The sequence below is a fragment of the Rhinolophus sinicus genome, linkage group LG04 (genome assembly GCF_036562045.2).
Source record: "Rhinolophus sinicus isolate RSC01 linkage group LG04, ASM3656204v1, whole genome shotgun sequence".
Classification (NCBI taxonomy): domain Eukaryota; kingdom Metazoa; phylum Chordata; class Mammalia; order Chiroptera; family Rhinolophidae; genus Rhinolophus; species Rhinolophus sinicus.
Window position 1 is genome coordinate 103122540 of NC_133754.1, and position 17698 is coordinate 103140237.

A 17698-nucleotide genomic window follows, 5' to 3' on the forward strand; every position below is an offset into this window, starting at 1 on the left:
TTTATACTATAAGGCAAGTATTTCTTAAGCACTTGCTAGTTTTCCCAGCAATTTGTTGCTTTAGTTATGTTTATATCAAATATTTAGATTTTTAAACTGGACCTAGTTCCGCCTATGACATTTTCAACACGTCATTCCCCTGTCCTAAGTGCACGCTGGATGCTCTTGACCCTGCTCTGTATTTTTCCACGCCACTGATCACCTTACACACACTGCCACTTTCTTAGGATGTTTGTGTGCTTTTCCCCACTAAAATGTCACTCCATGAAGACAGGGATTTTTGTCTGTTTTGGTAACCAATATGTCCTCAGAACCTAGAATGCTGCCTGATATATAGCAGGCACTCAATAAATAATGAAGTACGCTAAAGAAAAAGTCCTTGGCTAACAAGAAATAAAGACATGAGAAATTAAGTAGCCCAAGAGTTCCTTCAGCCATTTTATACAGTAAACCATTCTTTCACAGGAAAGGGCAGAATCTGCTCTGTAATTTCATCAGAGGGCATAGTAGTTGTACCACTGTTTTGGGTCTTTACAATGATTTTTGTGTGCCTAACAAGTTACCCCCAATTTAGCCACTGAGGGTCAGGAATCCAGGAGCTGCTTATTAAGTACTGGCTCAGGGTCCCTCCTAAGGTCACAATCAAGATGTTCGGGTGGGGAGGGGGCACTGCAGGGTCCGCTTCCGGAAAGACTGACTCGGTGCTGCCTGGGAGGCTGTCCCTTGTCCTGTGGGCCTCTCCATGGGCCCCTGAGAGAGTAGTCAGTGGCAGAGCACCACCACCGCTGCAGGCACGAGCCTCACTTTGTTGTGTCTTTTTGGCCACAAAGATCAACTCTGGTGTGACGTGGGAGAGGAGCGCTACAAGGGCTCGTTGGGGCCATTGTTGGAGGCTGTGTACTGCAACGATTGTTCTGTATCAGTTGATACTAAAAATTACAGAATTTGAAAGTTTTCTCCTTCCCTTCCCCCCACGTAGGTGTATATTTGCCTCGATTCTGTAGAAAATAGTAACCTGTGTAACCAGCATAGTGACACAGATGACAGTGGAGTCAGCTGGGAGTCTGAGTCCGAGAGCCTCAACGAAGCCCTGCGGAGGTTCAGTACGAATGTGAAGACCTTCCCACCCCTGACGGACTTTAGAACAGGTACCTGCGATTCGGTTTGGATGGGCTGATGCGATTGGGTTACCTCTGGTGTAGGTGCTTGGTCTCGGAGTCCCTGAGACCCTGGCAGGCCCTTCCCTTTTCTCTGGGAACTAACAGAAGGGAAGTGACTGCCTCGGGGCACTTCACCTTTCCAGAAGTCCGGGCTCATTGGAAATTGCCTAATATGATTTTTCTCACCTTGAGGTTTTGCCACTGGCTCAAATTGTGAGAGTTGTTATTCAGACCTAAATGACAATAACTTTAATTACAAGCCACCTAACCTGATAATTTTAGACAGCAGGCAGGGGAATTCCGATGGTGTCAGGCTAAGTCAAATCCTGCTCTTTTTTTTATGATTTATTCTTAACCGTCTTTATTAAATACATGTGATTCTCCTGTGAGCAAAGTACATCTTGTTACTGGTGTCGACAATTCCCAAATGCCAAGAGTGGTTGGTGTATGTGATATAGACAGATGTGTATATTTGGGGTGTTTTGTACATAACAGAGGATGTGCTAAAGCAGAGGAAAACAGCCTAATGGACCTGATTTTACTCAGTGAGCTTTTCATCAGTCGTGACCCATGTTTGGCTGACAGCCATGGCGGCTCCCTTCCCCAGGCTGGAGCGCACTTCAGGTCTCCGCACAGCTAACCCGTTGCAGGTCTTCCCCAACCCTACCCTACGTGAAGTAGTGCAGCCGGCCACCCGTCTCCTCTCCTTGGTTGGCCGGGGACCTGTACTGCTGTGTCAGCAGCAATTAGGGCACTGCGTAAGCAGGTGCTCGTAAATATTTGTTGAATGAGTGAAAGAATAAACTCGTTAGGATTTTTTCCTTTTGTAAACTCTAGACTTACCATCTGGAAGAAACAGTTCTTTCCTCATTGTGTTCTTGTCTCAGGGGAAGTCACACAGTCTGTGTAATGTGTTAACTCATTGGACATACTATTTGTGTATTTTTCTGTAGGTACTTTATTCTTCAATAAAAGTTTCTTTAAGTGTACATATGAACCAGTCAATTCATAGGCAAGTGCCCATTAAAGATGAACATTTGAATAAGGAATTTACATGGAAGGAGTTGCTTGGTGGGTTTAAAATAATATGACAACTAGGTCGGTTTCTAAAGTTGCATTTTGAGGTGAAACTCCAGCCATGGTTCTGAGGCTGTAATGGTAAAGTCGGAAGGGACTGGCAGCAGTGGTTCGGTCAGTCGTTTGCTGTACAGGCTGTTCTATAGATGAGATTCTTGCTCTCCGGATCACCTCTATATACTCAAGTTATTTACAACTCCAATAAAAACCATTTGAAATAAAAATCTCTGCATTAGAGTCATGTAGTATTTAAATGACACTTGCCCACAGCTATTTTTCTTTATGGAAATTTTGTAGAAGAGAATATGATAAAGGGAGGGGTGGAATTAGAGAAGTTACTGAAATCTAAAAGTGTACGAAGGGAAAGGAAACACGTAGTATTATACTCATTTCCCCACGATTTTACTCAAGCCTAGCATTCACGAGCAGACTTTTTACTGAGCAAATGCTTATTCTATTACCATGGTGGGAATACGGAATAGCCAGTGTGGTAGCAAAGAAGGGACGTGTAACCCAAGTCCAGGGTGAGAATAACAGCTCCCATTCAAGTGTGCGTGATGCCATCAGGTCACAGCAAGCATGGCTAGGAGCCCGGACTTAAAGGCTGGAACTGATCATAAAATGAAGGGCACAGGAACATACCAGATATGGGGACAGCGACGTGCTGAATTGTGTTTGGGTGACACATGGAGGATATGTGGCCGGAGCTGGTTCGGAGTAGATTTTGCAAATCCTGGAAGTGGCACTTCCGAGGATTTGATATTGCGGGTGCTTAAGATGCCATTGAAGGGTTTTCAGCAAGAGAGCAATGTGATTGATTTCAATCACATTGAATGGGTTGGAGGAGGACAAACTTGAAAGCAGGAATAGCAGAAAGTGTTGTTATCCTTTGTAGAAGATGATGGCCTCAGTGAAGAGACTTGGAAGGACAGAAATGGGGCTGTGGGATGATCTAAGTCCTGGGCAGCGGCTGCATGGGGGACAGTAGGCGTGGGGATGCCTTTCCCAGGTTTGCAAAGTCCAGAGGGGAGCACGGCCAATGTGGCCACCTGCTGAGTGTCTACTTCTGAGCAGTGGGGATGTGGTGAGTGCATTTGCTTTGTACTTCATTATTTAAAATTAAAAGGCAGTGTGACTTTTCCCTTTTTCTGTCTTTCTAGAAATGCCTTGCCTTGCAGAATATGATGATGGCTTATGGTACAGAGCAAAGATTGTCTCCATTAAAGAATTCAGTCCTTTAGCTGTCCTTGTACAGTTTGTTGATTACGGATCGACTGAAAAGCTGACAATAAATAGGTGAAAAAAAAAATATCAACTTACTTGAATTAGGAATCGTAGATTTCTTTTGTTTTAATAATTATTGGGAAGATTTTGCCTCTTCCTTTAAAAGAAAATATTTTGAAGCTGTTCATATATTGGGAGTTTTTCAATCTAAGTTTTTTTTATTGGGTAAAATATACATAAATATAACACCATTTTAGTCTTTTTTATGTATACAGTTAATTGGTATTAAGTGCGTTCACAATAGTGTGCACCCATCACCACTCTCCATTTCCAGGACTTTTTCATAAATCCCAAATAGAAACTCTGTACCCATTAAACTATAATCTTCCATTCCCTTTCCCCCAGCTCTTATTCTATCTCATATAAGTACTATTATACAATATTTGTCCTTTCACATCTGGCTTATTTTACTTAGAATAATGTTTTCTGGGTTCACCCACTTGTTGCATGTATCCGAATTCCATTATTTTTATGCTAATATGCCATCGTATGTATACACCCCATTTTGTTTATTCATCGGTTGATGGGCCCTTGGGGTGTTGTCTTTCATCTGTGGTTGTTGTGAACCGTGCTGCACTGAACATGGGGGCACAAGTAGTTGTTTGAGTCCCTGCTTTCACTTGTTTGGGGGATATACTTAGGAGTGGAATTGCTGGCACTGAGTAATTCTGTTTAACTTTTTGGGGACCTGCCAAACTTCCGTAGCAGTTACACCATTCTACATTCCCACCAGCAGTGCACAAGGGTTCCAATTTCTCCATATCCTTGCCAACACTTTTTCCTTTTTTGTTGTTGTTTGTAATATTTTTTTTTAATGGTGGTAAAATACACATCATAAAATTTACCATCTTAACATGTATAGTTGTGTTAACCATACTCACATTGCTGTGCAACTAATCTCCAAAAATGTTTTCATTTTGCAAAACTGAAACTATAGCCATTAAACAAAATGCCCATTCCTTTCTCATCCACCTTCTGGCAATCACCGTTCTACTTTTATCTCTCTGAATTTGACTATTAGAGGTATCCAATAAGTATTTGCTTTTTGTGACTGGCTTATTTCAGTTAGCGTAACGTTCTCAAGGTTCATCCATGTTGTAGCATGTGTCAGAATTCCCTTCCTTTTTAAGGCTGAGTGGTATTCCATTGTCTGGATAGACCACATTTTGTGTATCTGTTCATCCATCGATGGACACTTGGGTTGTTTCCACCTTTTGGCGATTGTGGGTTATGCTGCTGTGATCTTGGGGTACAGGTACCTTTCAGTTCCTTTGGGTATATACGTAGAGGTGGAATTGCTTGATCATGTGCTCATTCTGTTTTTAGTATTTGGAAGAACCACCACTTTTTCATAGCAGCTGTACCATTTTAGATTTCCACCAAGGGTCCAGGGGTTCCAGTTTCGCTCTATATGCTCATCACCACTTATTTTCTGTATGACAGTGGCCATCCTAATGGGCGGTGTGAGGCGGTACCTCATTGTGCCTTTGCTTTGCGTTTCCCTGCTGAGCAGTGATGCTGAGAATCTTTTCATGTACCTGTTGGCCACTTCATCTTCTTTGGAGAAATGTCTATTTTTTAATGTATACTTTCATTCTATAGATTGACTTTTCATCACTGTTGTGTCCTTTGCAGTTTTTAATTTGATGTAGTCCCAATTTTTTTTCTCTTGTTGCTTGTACTTTTGGTGTCATATCTAAGAAATCATTTGCCAAATCCAATGTCATAGACTTTTCCCATGTTATATAGTTTTCACTATTAGAGAATTTTAATCGTGGCATTCTGAACATTTTAAGAATTTCTTTTTGACAGACTGCGTCAAATTCCTCTTCACCTTATGCAGTATCCATCCCGAGCCATAAAGGTTCTGTTGGCGGGGTTCAAACCCCCCTTACGAGACTGCGGGAAGACGAGGATACCGTACTGCCCCGAGTGGAGCATGGAAGCTCTGTGGGCGCTGATCGACTGTCTGCAGGGGAAGCAGCTATACGCTTCCACCATGGTGAGTCTGTCAGGGTGCTCACTGCAGCACACAAAGCTGTGAGCATGCAGGGGTAATTGTAAGGCTTGTTCAAATGTCTTAGTTTATGAGTATATTTAACAGTGATGAAAAATCACTGATGTCATGACTGAGATCAGAGTGATCAAAATGAGTGTCCTTTAATCAAAGAACTTATAAGTCAATGAGGGAAACGTAAACCACTCATTACAGAGGTAGAATGAAGTCAGTCTGTAAGAGAGGGATAGGTAACCTGGGGGAGGGGCGGGGGAAGAAGCAGGAGTGAGTGACCCTTTCCTTCTGGACAGGTCAGGATGTGGTGTTGGAGCTGCTCCTTAGTAGGCACTCAGTACTTCCAGTGAAGGAGTGAGGAAGTGGGGCAGGCATCCTCGAAGGGCAATAGGGGAGACCAGATGGAGTTCTGGTCAGAGCTGTAAGAAAGCTTGAATTACAATGGTATCGTAACTACTCATTTTGACTTTATTACAGTAGAACCTGCATCAAAATACAAAACTTCAGAAGTTTACTGTAAATACGCCTTCTTCTTTAGAGGCTGGCATGTCAGAAAGGGGAGCCCACAGGCAGAATCTGGCTGCACCGACGTTCTATAGACTGCAGTGTTTTAAAACTGGAAAATTTTGCCCAGTCTGTATATCTGACTTCTGGTCAATGTTATAAAATATAGGAATCCTGGATCTCCCTTCTGATCGCCAGTCAGCTGGAGATGTAGCAACAACCCCTTTACACAGAAACTGACTTTTCAGTTTACCTGAGTCTTCCCCACTGTTTCCACCCAACCTGCCCTGACTTGGGGAAGCCAAGATTTTGGGATTCCCAATGGATGGATTTGGCTGTGACAAAAAAATGCTGTTACTAAGAAGTGTGTATTGAAAATCTGTACTGAGCAGTATACTCCTATGTGTGCAGAGTGGTTTAAATGGCTTGTGCAAGGTTTCTCAGGAAGCCCGTGAAAATAGATGGGGCAAGAAGTGTTCGTAGAGATACACATTTTTTTCACTTTTGTGAAGAACATGCAAAATTTGGTCAGTTTCCGCATAAAGTATCCTTTATGTGTATAGCATGTAAATAAATTTTAACAGCGATAGTAGTGTGAACACTCAGCTGGCTCAATCTAGGAAAACTCTGGAGGAGTTACATTTTAAATAAAGTAGAAGGATGGAAAGAAGGGGATTTAGCAGGAAATCCTCACATGCCTTTTGAAAGTACAGAGTATGAAATTATAAACTTGGAGAATGCCAGAGGCAGGAGGGAAAAGGCAGCCCAGACGTTACTGTGTTTTCTTGACAACTGTATCTTAATTTTAGGCTCAAGCACCAGAACAAATAGTGACATTATACGAAGATGAACAGTATCCAGTTCATATGTCGTTAATAGAAATGGGGTTCGCAGACCGAGACGAGTGATGTAAGTATGACTTCTTGGGTCACCTTTCAAGTCAGTATAAGGCACGTGACTAATATAGCACAGATTAATGCTAAATTGCCCATAAAAAGCACCTTTGGACTTTTCCTTGTCAAAGGAATGACAAGACTCAACAAGCATCTCTCCTAGATTTCTTCTTCATAGGCCCTTGTCACCTACTGAATGCCCGTATCAGACGGTCCCTGTGTGTGAGAAGGCTTGGCCTGGCTCACGGCCATAGGTAGTACAGGTGGCCGTGGGGGGTAGGAGAGCAGAGGGCGGCGCCAGGGCCGGAGGCGCGCAGAGCCAGCTGCAGGGTCGGTGTCCTATTACTCGGGGACTTGGTAACCAGCTCACTGTCTTTATCCACTCACATCAAGTAACAGGCTTCACTAACTAGATTTGAATATTAATATTAAACAAAAATTTAAAATAACACTTTTTGTTTTTCAGTGTGTACAGTTTCGCATCTAGAAGGCCTGAAGCACGTTTTCTGTTGTATGTAAGACCCTTTCAGGCTGATTTTTCTCGACTTGTTCTGCAATAATGCTGGCCCCCTTTTTTCCCTTGCATGTTGAACTGTTAGGAGTTGTTTGAAAAATAATAAATATTTGCTTTCAAATACTTTGTTTCACTGTAATTTTGAAGTCAAGTATTGTAGACCCATAAAAATAACCATTTTAGTTCATTTGAAAACTAATGCACATCTGTCACCTTAAGAAATATGACATTATCAGTGCAGTTGTAGGCTCCAGTACCCCCCTTCCCCAGAGGTGAACATAGTGAAGCTGTTGTTTCTCACTGTTATGTGTCGGTAATTTTACTGTCTCTGAATGCGTCCATAAACAAGATGTGTTGCTTATATTTTTAAACATGTGCAGTGTCACACAATTACCTTTTTTCTTTTCACTATCCGTATTGGTATGCATAGCTCTAGTTTAGTTTCCCTGTGGTATCTATTGCACATAATTTATTCTGTTGCTAGATATTTAGGTTACCATTTTTTCTCAGTTATAAGTATTCTTTTGCAGGAGCCCTTGTGAGGTGTTTTCTAATATATACACTTAGTAGTGCCAGGTCCTGGTAACTGTTTTCCAAAAGGTGGTTTCCCCAATTGACTCCACCACCAGTAGTCTGAGTCCCTTGCCAACACATGGTGTGGCCAGACGTTTGTAGTAGGTGACACCAGTGTAAGAAGGTGCCTCATTATTTTAGTACGTACTCACTGGTTTAGTCGTCACTTGTGTGTTACTTGTTCCTACCCTTAGTCCATTTTTCTATTGAGTTCATAATTATTGTACTGATTTGTAAGATTCTGGGTATTAACCCTGTATCATGTATATATACGTTTTCCTAGTCTGTGGCTTATTTCTCTTAGTGGTATCTTTGAACAGAAACTTTCCTCATTTGCCAGCCTTTTAAGGTTTGTTCTTTGTATACCTCTTATCCTGAGGTAATGTATATAACTATTTTCTTTGTAAAGTTTTAAACTTTTTTCATATTCAGTTTTTAAATCACCTGAAATTAGTATTTAGCTTTTTTTAGAAATTGAATCTTTGCCAACACTATTGTCATATTGAAAGAAATGATTGGGCCCACCTATAATTATATAAATTTACCTGTAGGTGACTCAGCTAACCATCTTATAGGTTAGAACGTCAAGGTACCTATGGCCCATCAGTGAACACCAACTATTTTTATGCCCTCCCAGTGTCAAGTGTTAAATTTTGACCAGCTATATCGTCACCCTCATTGTAACTGCTTTCTCACTATGAGTTTTCTGTACTCATAGAATGAACTCTTTTTAGACTTTTTGTGTTCATTCATTAACTTCCCATTCTATTACAATTAAAGAACTTCCGAGGTAGGTAAGACGCTTTAATTTTAGTACTAAATTAAACCTAGTGGTATTTTGACTGGAGAAATTGTCTTACTCCTTGAGTAAACTTTCTGTGCGAGTCCTTGTTCTATGGCTGATGTCTGGTGGAAAATCTGTGCAATTCTGTGTTTCTTGTATTTGTTTTTTATAAGGATGTCCAACCAATTAAAGTGCCCACTTATATTTTTAAAGCTTATAACAAAGTGCTTTAATAATGCTTCCTTTACTCTGTGTTTAACTGTAGAAAGACAGAGTAGGTGAGTTAAAAATGAAACGTGAATTTCAAAGATTATAAAAAGCTATACATTTTATTTTATATTGCAAACATAATCTTCTCCATTTACACACACAGACACACAGTATAAATTAAACCACAGTCCACAAGAAATGTACATTTTTAACAAGACAATCAAGCTAGTGTTATTTCATGATTAGTCTCACACAGGCAGCATTACACTTTTGTGTCCATGAGAACATTACCATCCTTGTCTTTAACTCTTATGCGCCCAGAGGTGTATTTTGTTTCCTGATGGCCATCTGCATAGACAGTTTTAACTGTGCCGTCTGGGTACTCCCGTCTTTTGAACTCGGCGGTATGTAGTTCTCTCTGGCCATTATGAAATTCGATGATTTTGTTACCATCTCTGTAAATTTAAAATAGAATTTCTTTTAAAATACAAAATATACAACAGGAAAACTATTTAAAAGTAGCCTTTTGATTCTGGCAGTTATTTCTTCCAGAGCACCCCTGGGTCCTTTCCCCTGCATGGTACCTTCTCTGCATGTGTTTCTGCTGCAGGCTGATAGTTCCAGTGATCAGATTAGCACTTACATGTCCCCATAAAAGGCTTCTTAAAAATATATTTATGCTTTCACCACAAAATGCTTAGGTTTCTTTGTTTTTTAACTTTACATGTGTTCTGCCTCTAAAAAAGTTGGGCACTGTATTAACACGAGGCTCTCGGTTTTGACCTCTATTCTCGTCACACAACCCTTGCTCGGTCTGCAACAGGCTGGAGGAGGGGGCGTGATGAGACCCGAGACCTGCTGTGGAGTGTGCAAAATAGTACCCAGCTGAGGACCTGGGTGTGTGTCTGGGACGTTTACACCGAACTCCTAATATAGGGAGGAGCAGAGATGAAAAAGGTTGAGCATTTCCAAGTTAATACGTGAAGATGGAGAGATGAGTACATGGAGTTTTGTATGTTCTTTTCTCTTTTTATTGTAGAAAACGTCAAACGTTCAAAGTATAATGTACATATAAGATTTTACTCAAATTTTAGAACAAATTGCTATTTATTTAATGAGCACCACATAGTTTCAGACATGTTGAGGGAAAAACACTATCATGACCATAAGACATTCCTACATTATTTGAATTAGTGTTTTGACTTCTTGTTGGAGGGGGGCAAGGGGGGGGCAAGTTAGTATCTTAGAATTTAAGTTGAAGGCAACTATGATGTGTTCTAGTCAAGTTAATGGATGTTTAACACTGTCATGCTCTAGGAGAAGGTGCAAACGAAGAAAAGGACACTGGATTTGACAAACCTTCACCATGGTTTTAATGAAAATGGTGATATAAGATGTTCATTGTGGATTGAAGACTTAAAGAAGTCTCTAATTTCTAGAAATATAACAATCAGAAGGATAAAGAAAGGTTGGTTGTTTTAAAGAATGGGGTCAGGGTGGCCAAAGAACTAAAGTGTTTATCAGGCTGGGACAGGGAGGGAGAGTGAGAATCTAATTCAAACCCTGCTGCCATTGTTTGATTCGTTTTAAAAATGGATAGTGCAGCTTTTCCTTCTGTGTCTCCTTCACTGTTTTCCAATTTCACCAACTTTATTTTTAGGCAAATACTTGCCACTCTCCTTTCCCGAAGTGCTACCCTGTTTCCCCCAAAATAAGACCTAGCCGGACAATCAGTTCTAATGCATCTTTTGGAGCAAAAATTAATATAAGACCTGGTATTATAGGATTATTATATTATACCTGGTCTTATATAAGACCCGGTCTTACAGTAAAATAAAACCGGGTCTTATTACTAATTTTTGCTCCAAAAGACACATTAGAGCTGATTGTCTGGTTAGGTCTTATTTTCGGGAAAACACAGTATACAGACACCCTTTTTTTTTTTTTTAAAGGATTTTATTGGGGAAGGGGAACAGGACTTTATTGGGGACCAGTGTGTACTTCCAGGCCTTTTATCCAAGTCAAGTTGTTGTCCTTTCAGTCTTAGTTGTGGAGGGCGCAGCTCAGCTCCAGGTCCAGTTGCCGTTGCTAGTTGCAGGGGGCACAGCCCACCATCCCTTGCAGGAGTTGAGGAATTGAACTGGCAACCTTGTGGTTGAGAGGCCGCGCTCCAACCAACTGAGCCATCTGGGAGGCAGCTCAGCTCAAGGTGCCATGTTCAATCTTAGTTGCAGGGGGCGGAGCCCACCATCCCTTGCGGGACTCAAGGAATTGAACCGGCAACCTTGTTGTTGAGAGCCCACTGGCCCATGTGGGAATCGAACCAGCAGCCTTCGGAGTTAGGAGCATGGAGCTCTAACCCCCTGAGCCACCGGGCCGGCCCTACAGACACCCTTTAAATCTCAAGGCTAAAGACTATAGATTACAGTCTGTTTATCTCAAACGAGTTCTAACTCCAAAATGCTGAAAACTCAGACCTGCTCTCAAAGTGTCTGTCTTTTGCTCACTTCTAAACTCCCTGAAATTGTGAATGACTTACACAGATGTTTTAAGATTTTAAGACTTCAATTGGTAATCAGAGTTGAACCATGAAAACTGGAAAATCCAGAAACAATTTTAACAAACACCATACCGTTGTACTCTGACAACTGTACCATCTGGGAAAATGCTTTCTTCTTCTCCATCAGCAAGTAAGTTTTTGATAGTCTGGTCAGGAAATGTGATTTCTTTTCTTCCATCTGGGAAATACTTTTCTGTTTAAAAAAAAGTTACTGTAAATATTTTATTTTTAGAGGAAGGAAAGAATTTAGTAAGGAGAGGGCAGAGCAAGTTTTCACCTATCTGTCCACTTGAGAAATGTAAGACTTCTAGTCCGTCTGGGTAAGTCATGTGAGTGGCCTGCGCGGCCGCGTAGTAGTACATCTGTAACGACACAAGGTCAGTAGGCCTGTCCCTCAGGTGTGGAGCTGCAGGGAGAACCAGCCCTGAGGAAACCTACCACTCTCTCATCTGGCATGACCTGCTTCACATCCCCATTGAAGAAGGTGACAGTGACAGTCTTCCCGTCTGCACTCACTTCTTTTTGAGTCCCATTTGGGAACAATATGACACGGCACCCATTCTTATAAACTTTTTCTATCTACACAAAGGAAAAACAAGATTATCAGTATGTATGATTTCTTCCTGAGACCACCTGACAAAAATATCCTTAATTCTCTTCCTAATTATCCACTTTGAAATTTTTCATAATAAAATAAAACATTCTCTCAAAAGGAGAGAAAAGTTAATAAATTCATAACAATTTCAGGTATCAACACATCACGATTTTCATGTCACTTCACTTATTCCCCCCTAAACTTTTTGGTGGAGTTCTTTTTAAAGCAAACTGCAGACATCACCTGTGAACACTTCAATAGATATCGGTAAGAAAGGATTTTTATTAACCAAACCCTTATTATCCCTAACAAACTGTAGTACCTTCATCCTATCATAACCATCCACACAGTTTTCCCTAAATTCACAAAAAACACCTTTTTACAGTTCATTTAAATCAGGATCAAAACGAGGTCCACACACTTGGTTAATGTGACTCATTTTTTAACAGTCACCTCGTGTCCCCCTTTTTAATGCCGACTGTTGAAGGAACTGGGTCATTGAACATACAAAAATTTCCTACATTCTGGATTTGTCTGATCGCTTTCCCATTTTGGTATCATTTAACATGTTCTCATAGCCGCTATATTTCCTAGTAAAGACCAGTAGTTATATCTAGAGGCTTGATTAACTTACAGTTGGGTTATTCTGACGAGTACTTTCTAGGTGCCCGTGAGCTTCTTATGGCCACACGTTCAGAAATACAGTATGCAGGGTCCTAACTCCCGGACTGACTGTGTCACGTCAGTCAGATAGATGTGCCATGAAGCCCCATCAACCTTTCATTTACGGTGTCAGGAATCACTGGTGACTCCTGCCTAGATCCTTTATTTCATTAGAGGTGGCAATCTGGTGATTCCCTACTTTTTTCATTTCATTTCCATTTATTAGCTGGAATTCTTTTAAACAAGAAAAGCTGTCTTCATCACTAGCAGTGAACTCTGGCCTTTTAATTTCAATTAAAATGGATGAGATTAGGGTATTTGGAAAATCCAAGGAAAAATTCCCTCCTCACCTCCCCAGCAACAAAGCCTGTTTATGTCCCTCCCTGTTCATTCCTCCTGCGAGCTGACCACCCGCCATGCAGCACTCCCACCCACAACCTTTCTGGGCGCGAGAAGACTGCAGGCTGAGATGGAAAGGCCCCGATTCAGGGTGACGTAAGGGGCTGTAGAGCTGGTGAGCCTTTCCTCATCACCTGAGGTTTCCAAATGGGCCTTTTAGGGGTGTATGGAGGAAGAACAGAGGGTTCCATATCCCCCTTCTGCGGGCTCTAAGTGCATGTCGTGTATGGAGAACATCCAGACAAACCAAGGTCACGCGTCAAAGCACTAACATTCACAGGCCCCATCAACAGCCTTAAAGATCAATTGTTTTAGAATGTGAGGGTTTCACTCTATTTTAACCCATGTTTAGTTTTTACAGTACTCCTTATTTTTTAAAAATTCTAACCTTTCCATCAGGATGACTGATTTCTCCCTGTATGTCTTCCTTTTCCTCTTTTTCCTCCTGTTTATATTCAGGATCTGGCAGGACCACTGGTTCAGGGAGCTCCTTGGGTGAGGCAGTCTGTAAGGACAAGAGGCTCTCAGCTATCCTAAAGGACATTTCAAGTGGCTAAAATTTACACTTATCTCCAAAAACCCAATTTTACTATTACAGGATTCTACGACTACTGTTTGGTGTTACGTATTAAACATTTACAATATTAAGTAAAAACCCTCCTTTATAAATGGCTTAGAAACTTAAGTCAGTTAACTAATCCACTTCAAGCCTGAATAATCTGTTTGAATGTGTAAGAATATAGAGATTTACTTGTTCCTTATCCAAACTGCATGAGCCACGAGGAGGCACAGGCTTGCATCTTCGAGATGGATTGCCTGTCAGAATATAATTGTCAGACTTAGTTTTAATATTTAATTGAAAGTTTTAAATTTACTTAATATTATAGTCAAACATTTCCTTAGTTCATATCCTCAGGTGAACTGCTGACCTTTATCCATTAATTAAGACTTAATGTATTTTTTTGCTAATTCATAGGAGTTCGTTATATAAGTTTAAATATTCAGGTACTTGAGTCCAAAGCGACAAACACAGTATTCTTGTCCTCTGAGGGTTTACAATCCAGAAGAAGGCACAGGTGCTCCACTAGCGTCACAGGTGGACCCGTGAGTGTTGTGGAGACAACCACAAGGAGACCAGGTCTGCGCACAGGTAATGGAGGCATCCAAGAATAACACATACAGAAATTGGCTTGAAAAATGAACTGGGTATTTAAAGTTTAGAGCTGATGGCTGTCTAAAGTTTTTAAGTCATGACGCGCACTGATCGTACACTGTATTAGTAATACCACCACCAACACCAAATAATGGAGGTGAATTTTTTTTAAATACAGTTAAATTCTAATATTGTCTTCCTATATGCCAACAGGTCATATTATAAACACTCCCAAGTTCCAGGCTCTGATATACACGTTAAAGGCTAGAACAGATGCGGGGTGCTGTGAGGAGAACAGTCTAGAGGAGAACAGGGCAGCGAGGGCAGCGGCGCCTGGTGGGCAACGGTACAGAAACAGCCCACCTGCGCTGTGTCCAGTCACTGATGCACGGGCCCCAAATTGCCAAGTGTCGGCATGTCCCATGGTTCACCCTCCTGAACGGATTTACAACATATCAACACGGGAAGGGTTACTTTAGGAGCTGATAGGAATGGGGGGTAAGGAAACAAGAAAGGAGCCAAGGAGCACACACAGGTTTGGCTTGAGCGGGCAGGTGGCTGGTAGGCAGTGCTGGGGGGAACAGGAGTGCTCTGTTTTGGATTTGATAAACAATGCTTCCTCCACCTGACGGGCAAAGTGACTATACAATTTGAGTTTTATGTCCATCATCTCTAAATCTTATACCTATCTTCCATAGGAGAGACTAATATCCACATTTTATAGGTGAGAAAATCAAGGTTGAAAGGTTAAATACTCGTCGTAACTTGCAAGATTGTCAACTAATAAAAGGTGGAACCAGGACCCATGCAGTTCAAACCCGACTTGTTCAAGGGTCAACTGTATGTTCAATCCACACATGTAGAGGGCTGACTTAAGTTATACATGAATTTTGGACTCTGTGGGGAGTCGGCACCCCTAACCTCCATGTTGTTCAAGGGTCAACCCTACAGAAATAATACAGTTAGAAGGGGGAACTAAGATTTAAATAGTAAATAAAGCCAACTGAGAGCTATCGGGTTTCATTAGAACGGCAAATATTTGAGTAATTGGTATTCCAGAAGAGAGGGAGAAGAAAATTTCTTTGAAGACATTAAAGTCAATATTTAATTTTAAAAATAATAGCTGAGAATTTCCCAAAGCTTGGGTAGGGCTTGGTATACAAGTCCACAAAGCTAATGGAACACCTATTATCTCAATGCCAAATACTGTCTCCAAGACACTATAATGAAACTGTCAAAAATCAGTGATAATGAAAGACTGTTAAAGGCATCTAGGGAAGAAAAGAAGTAACCTAGACAAGAACCCCCTTAACGCTAGCAGCGGATTTCTCAGTAGAAACTCTGAAGGCCAAGAGAGAGTAAAATGACATTCAAAGTGCTGAAAGATAAAACTGCCAGCCAAGAATATTTGCCTGACAAAGGTATTCTTCAGATATTAAGGAGAAATAAAGGCTTTCCCAGACTTGAAACAGAGACGCTAATGAATAACATAAAAATACACAAAAGTACACAACACTGGTAAAGTGAAAATTTAGTCAGATAGAAACTCTTCTATAACAGGATGATGTATTAACTACTTACAGTACAGAGGTTAAAGATAGTATTAAAAATAATTACAGCTACTAAGATTTGTTAACAAATACACAGCATAAAAGGTAAATCGTGATATCAAAACTATGAAAGGGGAGGAGTAAAAGGGTGGCGGCTTTATGGGTGAAGGAAGCTAAGTAGCTGTCAGCATAAAATGGACTGTTTTGTCTTGTCTTATGTAACCCTCATGGTAATAACCACAAGCGAAAATCTGGAGTAGATCCATGAAACATAAAAAAATGGTAACCATTAAACTATTGTCTGTGTCTATGAGTTTTTGTTTCTTCATTTGTTTGTCTTGTTCTTTTACTGTTTTCAGTTTTACATATCACGTATCAGTGAAATCATATAGTTCTCGACTTTTTCTGTCTGACTTATTTTGCTTAGCATAATAATCTCAAGATTCAACCGTGTTGTCACAAACGGCACTATTTCATCTTTTCTTATGGCAGAATAGTATTCCATTATGTACAGACAATAGTTTAGTGATTACCAGAGGGTAAGGGGGGAGTTGGGTGGTAGATGAGGGTAAAAGGAATCAAATATATGGGATAAAAGGAGAAATGACTCTGGGTGGTGAACACACAATGTGATATATAGATGATGTAATACAGAATTGTACACCTGAAACCTATGTAACTTTACTAATAACTGTCACCCCAATAAAATTTAATTAAAAAAAAAAAAAAAGGGAAACAGAGCATACCACAGAAAACCACAAATCTACAAAGGAAAAAAGAAACAATGGAAATACAAAATAACCAGAAAGCACTCAGTAAGACAGCAGTAGTAAGTCCTTTCATATGAATCATCAGCTAGTGTAAATGGATGAATTCATCAATCAAATCAAAAGGCACAGAATGGCTGATGGATAAAACAAAACAAAACACAAACATGCAAAGCAAAACCATAGATAAGAGGAAACTACTGTAATAGTATGGGACTGCAGTACCCCACCTTGCAATGGATAGACCATCCAGACAAAAAAATCAACAAGGAAAAAATGGAACTGAACTATACTTTAAACCAAATGAACATAGTTATATACAGAACATTCCATCCAATGGCAGCAGAATACATTCTTCTCAAGTGCATATGGAATATTCTCCAGCATAGATCATATGTCAGGACACAAAACAAGTCTTATCAAATTTAAAAGACTGAAATCATACCATCTTTTCTGACCACAATGGTGTGGAATTAGTAATCAACAATAAGAGGGAAGCTGGAAAATCTACAAATATGTGGGAAGTAAACAACACACTTCTGAAAAGTCACTGTATCAAAGAATTCAAAAGGGAAATTTTTTAAAATCTTGAAACAAAGGAAAATTTAAACACAACATACCAACCTATGGGATGCTGCTGCAAAAAGCAGTTGTGAAAGTTTAAAATGATAAATGCATACAGTAAGAAATCAGAAAGATCTCAAATAACCTAACTTTACACCTCAGTGGACTAGAAAAAGAAGAGATTAAGCCCACAATTAGCAGAAGTGTAGAAATAATAAAGAGCAGAGTGGAAATAAATGAAATAGAGATCAGAAAAACAATAGAAAGGATCAACAAAACTAAGCTCGTTTTCTGAAAAGATAGAATTGACCTTTCGTTAGACTAAGGAAGAGTGAAGACTCAAATATGTAAAATTGGCATTGAAAGGGGGAGATATTACAACTGACACTCCATAATTAAATCAGATCATAAGTGGCTCCTATGAACAATTAATTATA

General features: G+C 40.3%; 2 protein-coding genes across 3 annotated transcripts in view; one reads left to right on the plus strand and one right to left on the minus strand.

The window, feature by feature from the left end:
* RNF17 (ring finger protein 17) overlaps positions 1 to 7522 on the plus strand; it is a 91478-nt gene extending 83956 nt beyond the window's left edge. Inside the window, exons 33-36 of the mRNA XM_074331570.1 lie at positions 980 to 1148; positions 3398 to 3533; positions 5334 to 5523; positions 6846 to 7522. Coding sequence (XP_074187671.1) covers positions 980 to 1148; positions 3398 to 3533; positions 5334 to 5523; positions 6846 to 6944 — 594 coding nt within the window. The 3' untranslated portion in view covers positions 6945 to 7522. The remainder of the gene's footprint in view (positions 1 to 979; positions 1149 to 3397; positions 3534 to 5333; positions 5524 to 6845) is intronic.
* Positions 7523 to 9110: 1588 nt separating this feature from the next.
* CPAP (centrosome assembly and centriole elongation protein) overlaps positions 9111 to 17698 on the minus strand; it is a 43648-nt gene continuing 35060 nt past the window's right edge. For both annotated transcript variants that reach the window (XM_074330105.1, XM_074330106.1), the window contains exons 12-17: positions 13979 to 14043; positions 13616 to 13732; positions 12009 to 12149; positions 11848 to 11932; positions 11643 to 11763; positions 9111 to 9465 (exon numbers count right to left, since the gene is read on the minus strand). In XM_074330105.1, the coding sequence (XP_074186206.1) occupies positions 9273 to 9465; positions 11643 to 11763; positions 11848 to 11932; positions 12009 to 12149; positions 13616 to 13732; positions 13979 to 14043 (722 nt within the window). In that variant the 3' untranslated portion in view covers positions 9111 to 9272. The remainder of the gene's footprint in view (positions 9466 to 11642; positions 11764 to 11847; positions 11933 to 12008; positions 12150 to 13615; positions 13733 to 13978; positions 14044 to 17698) is intronic.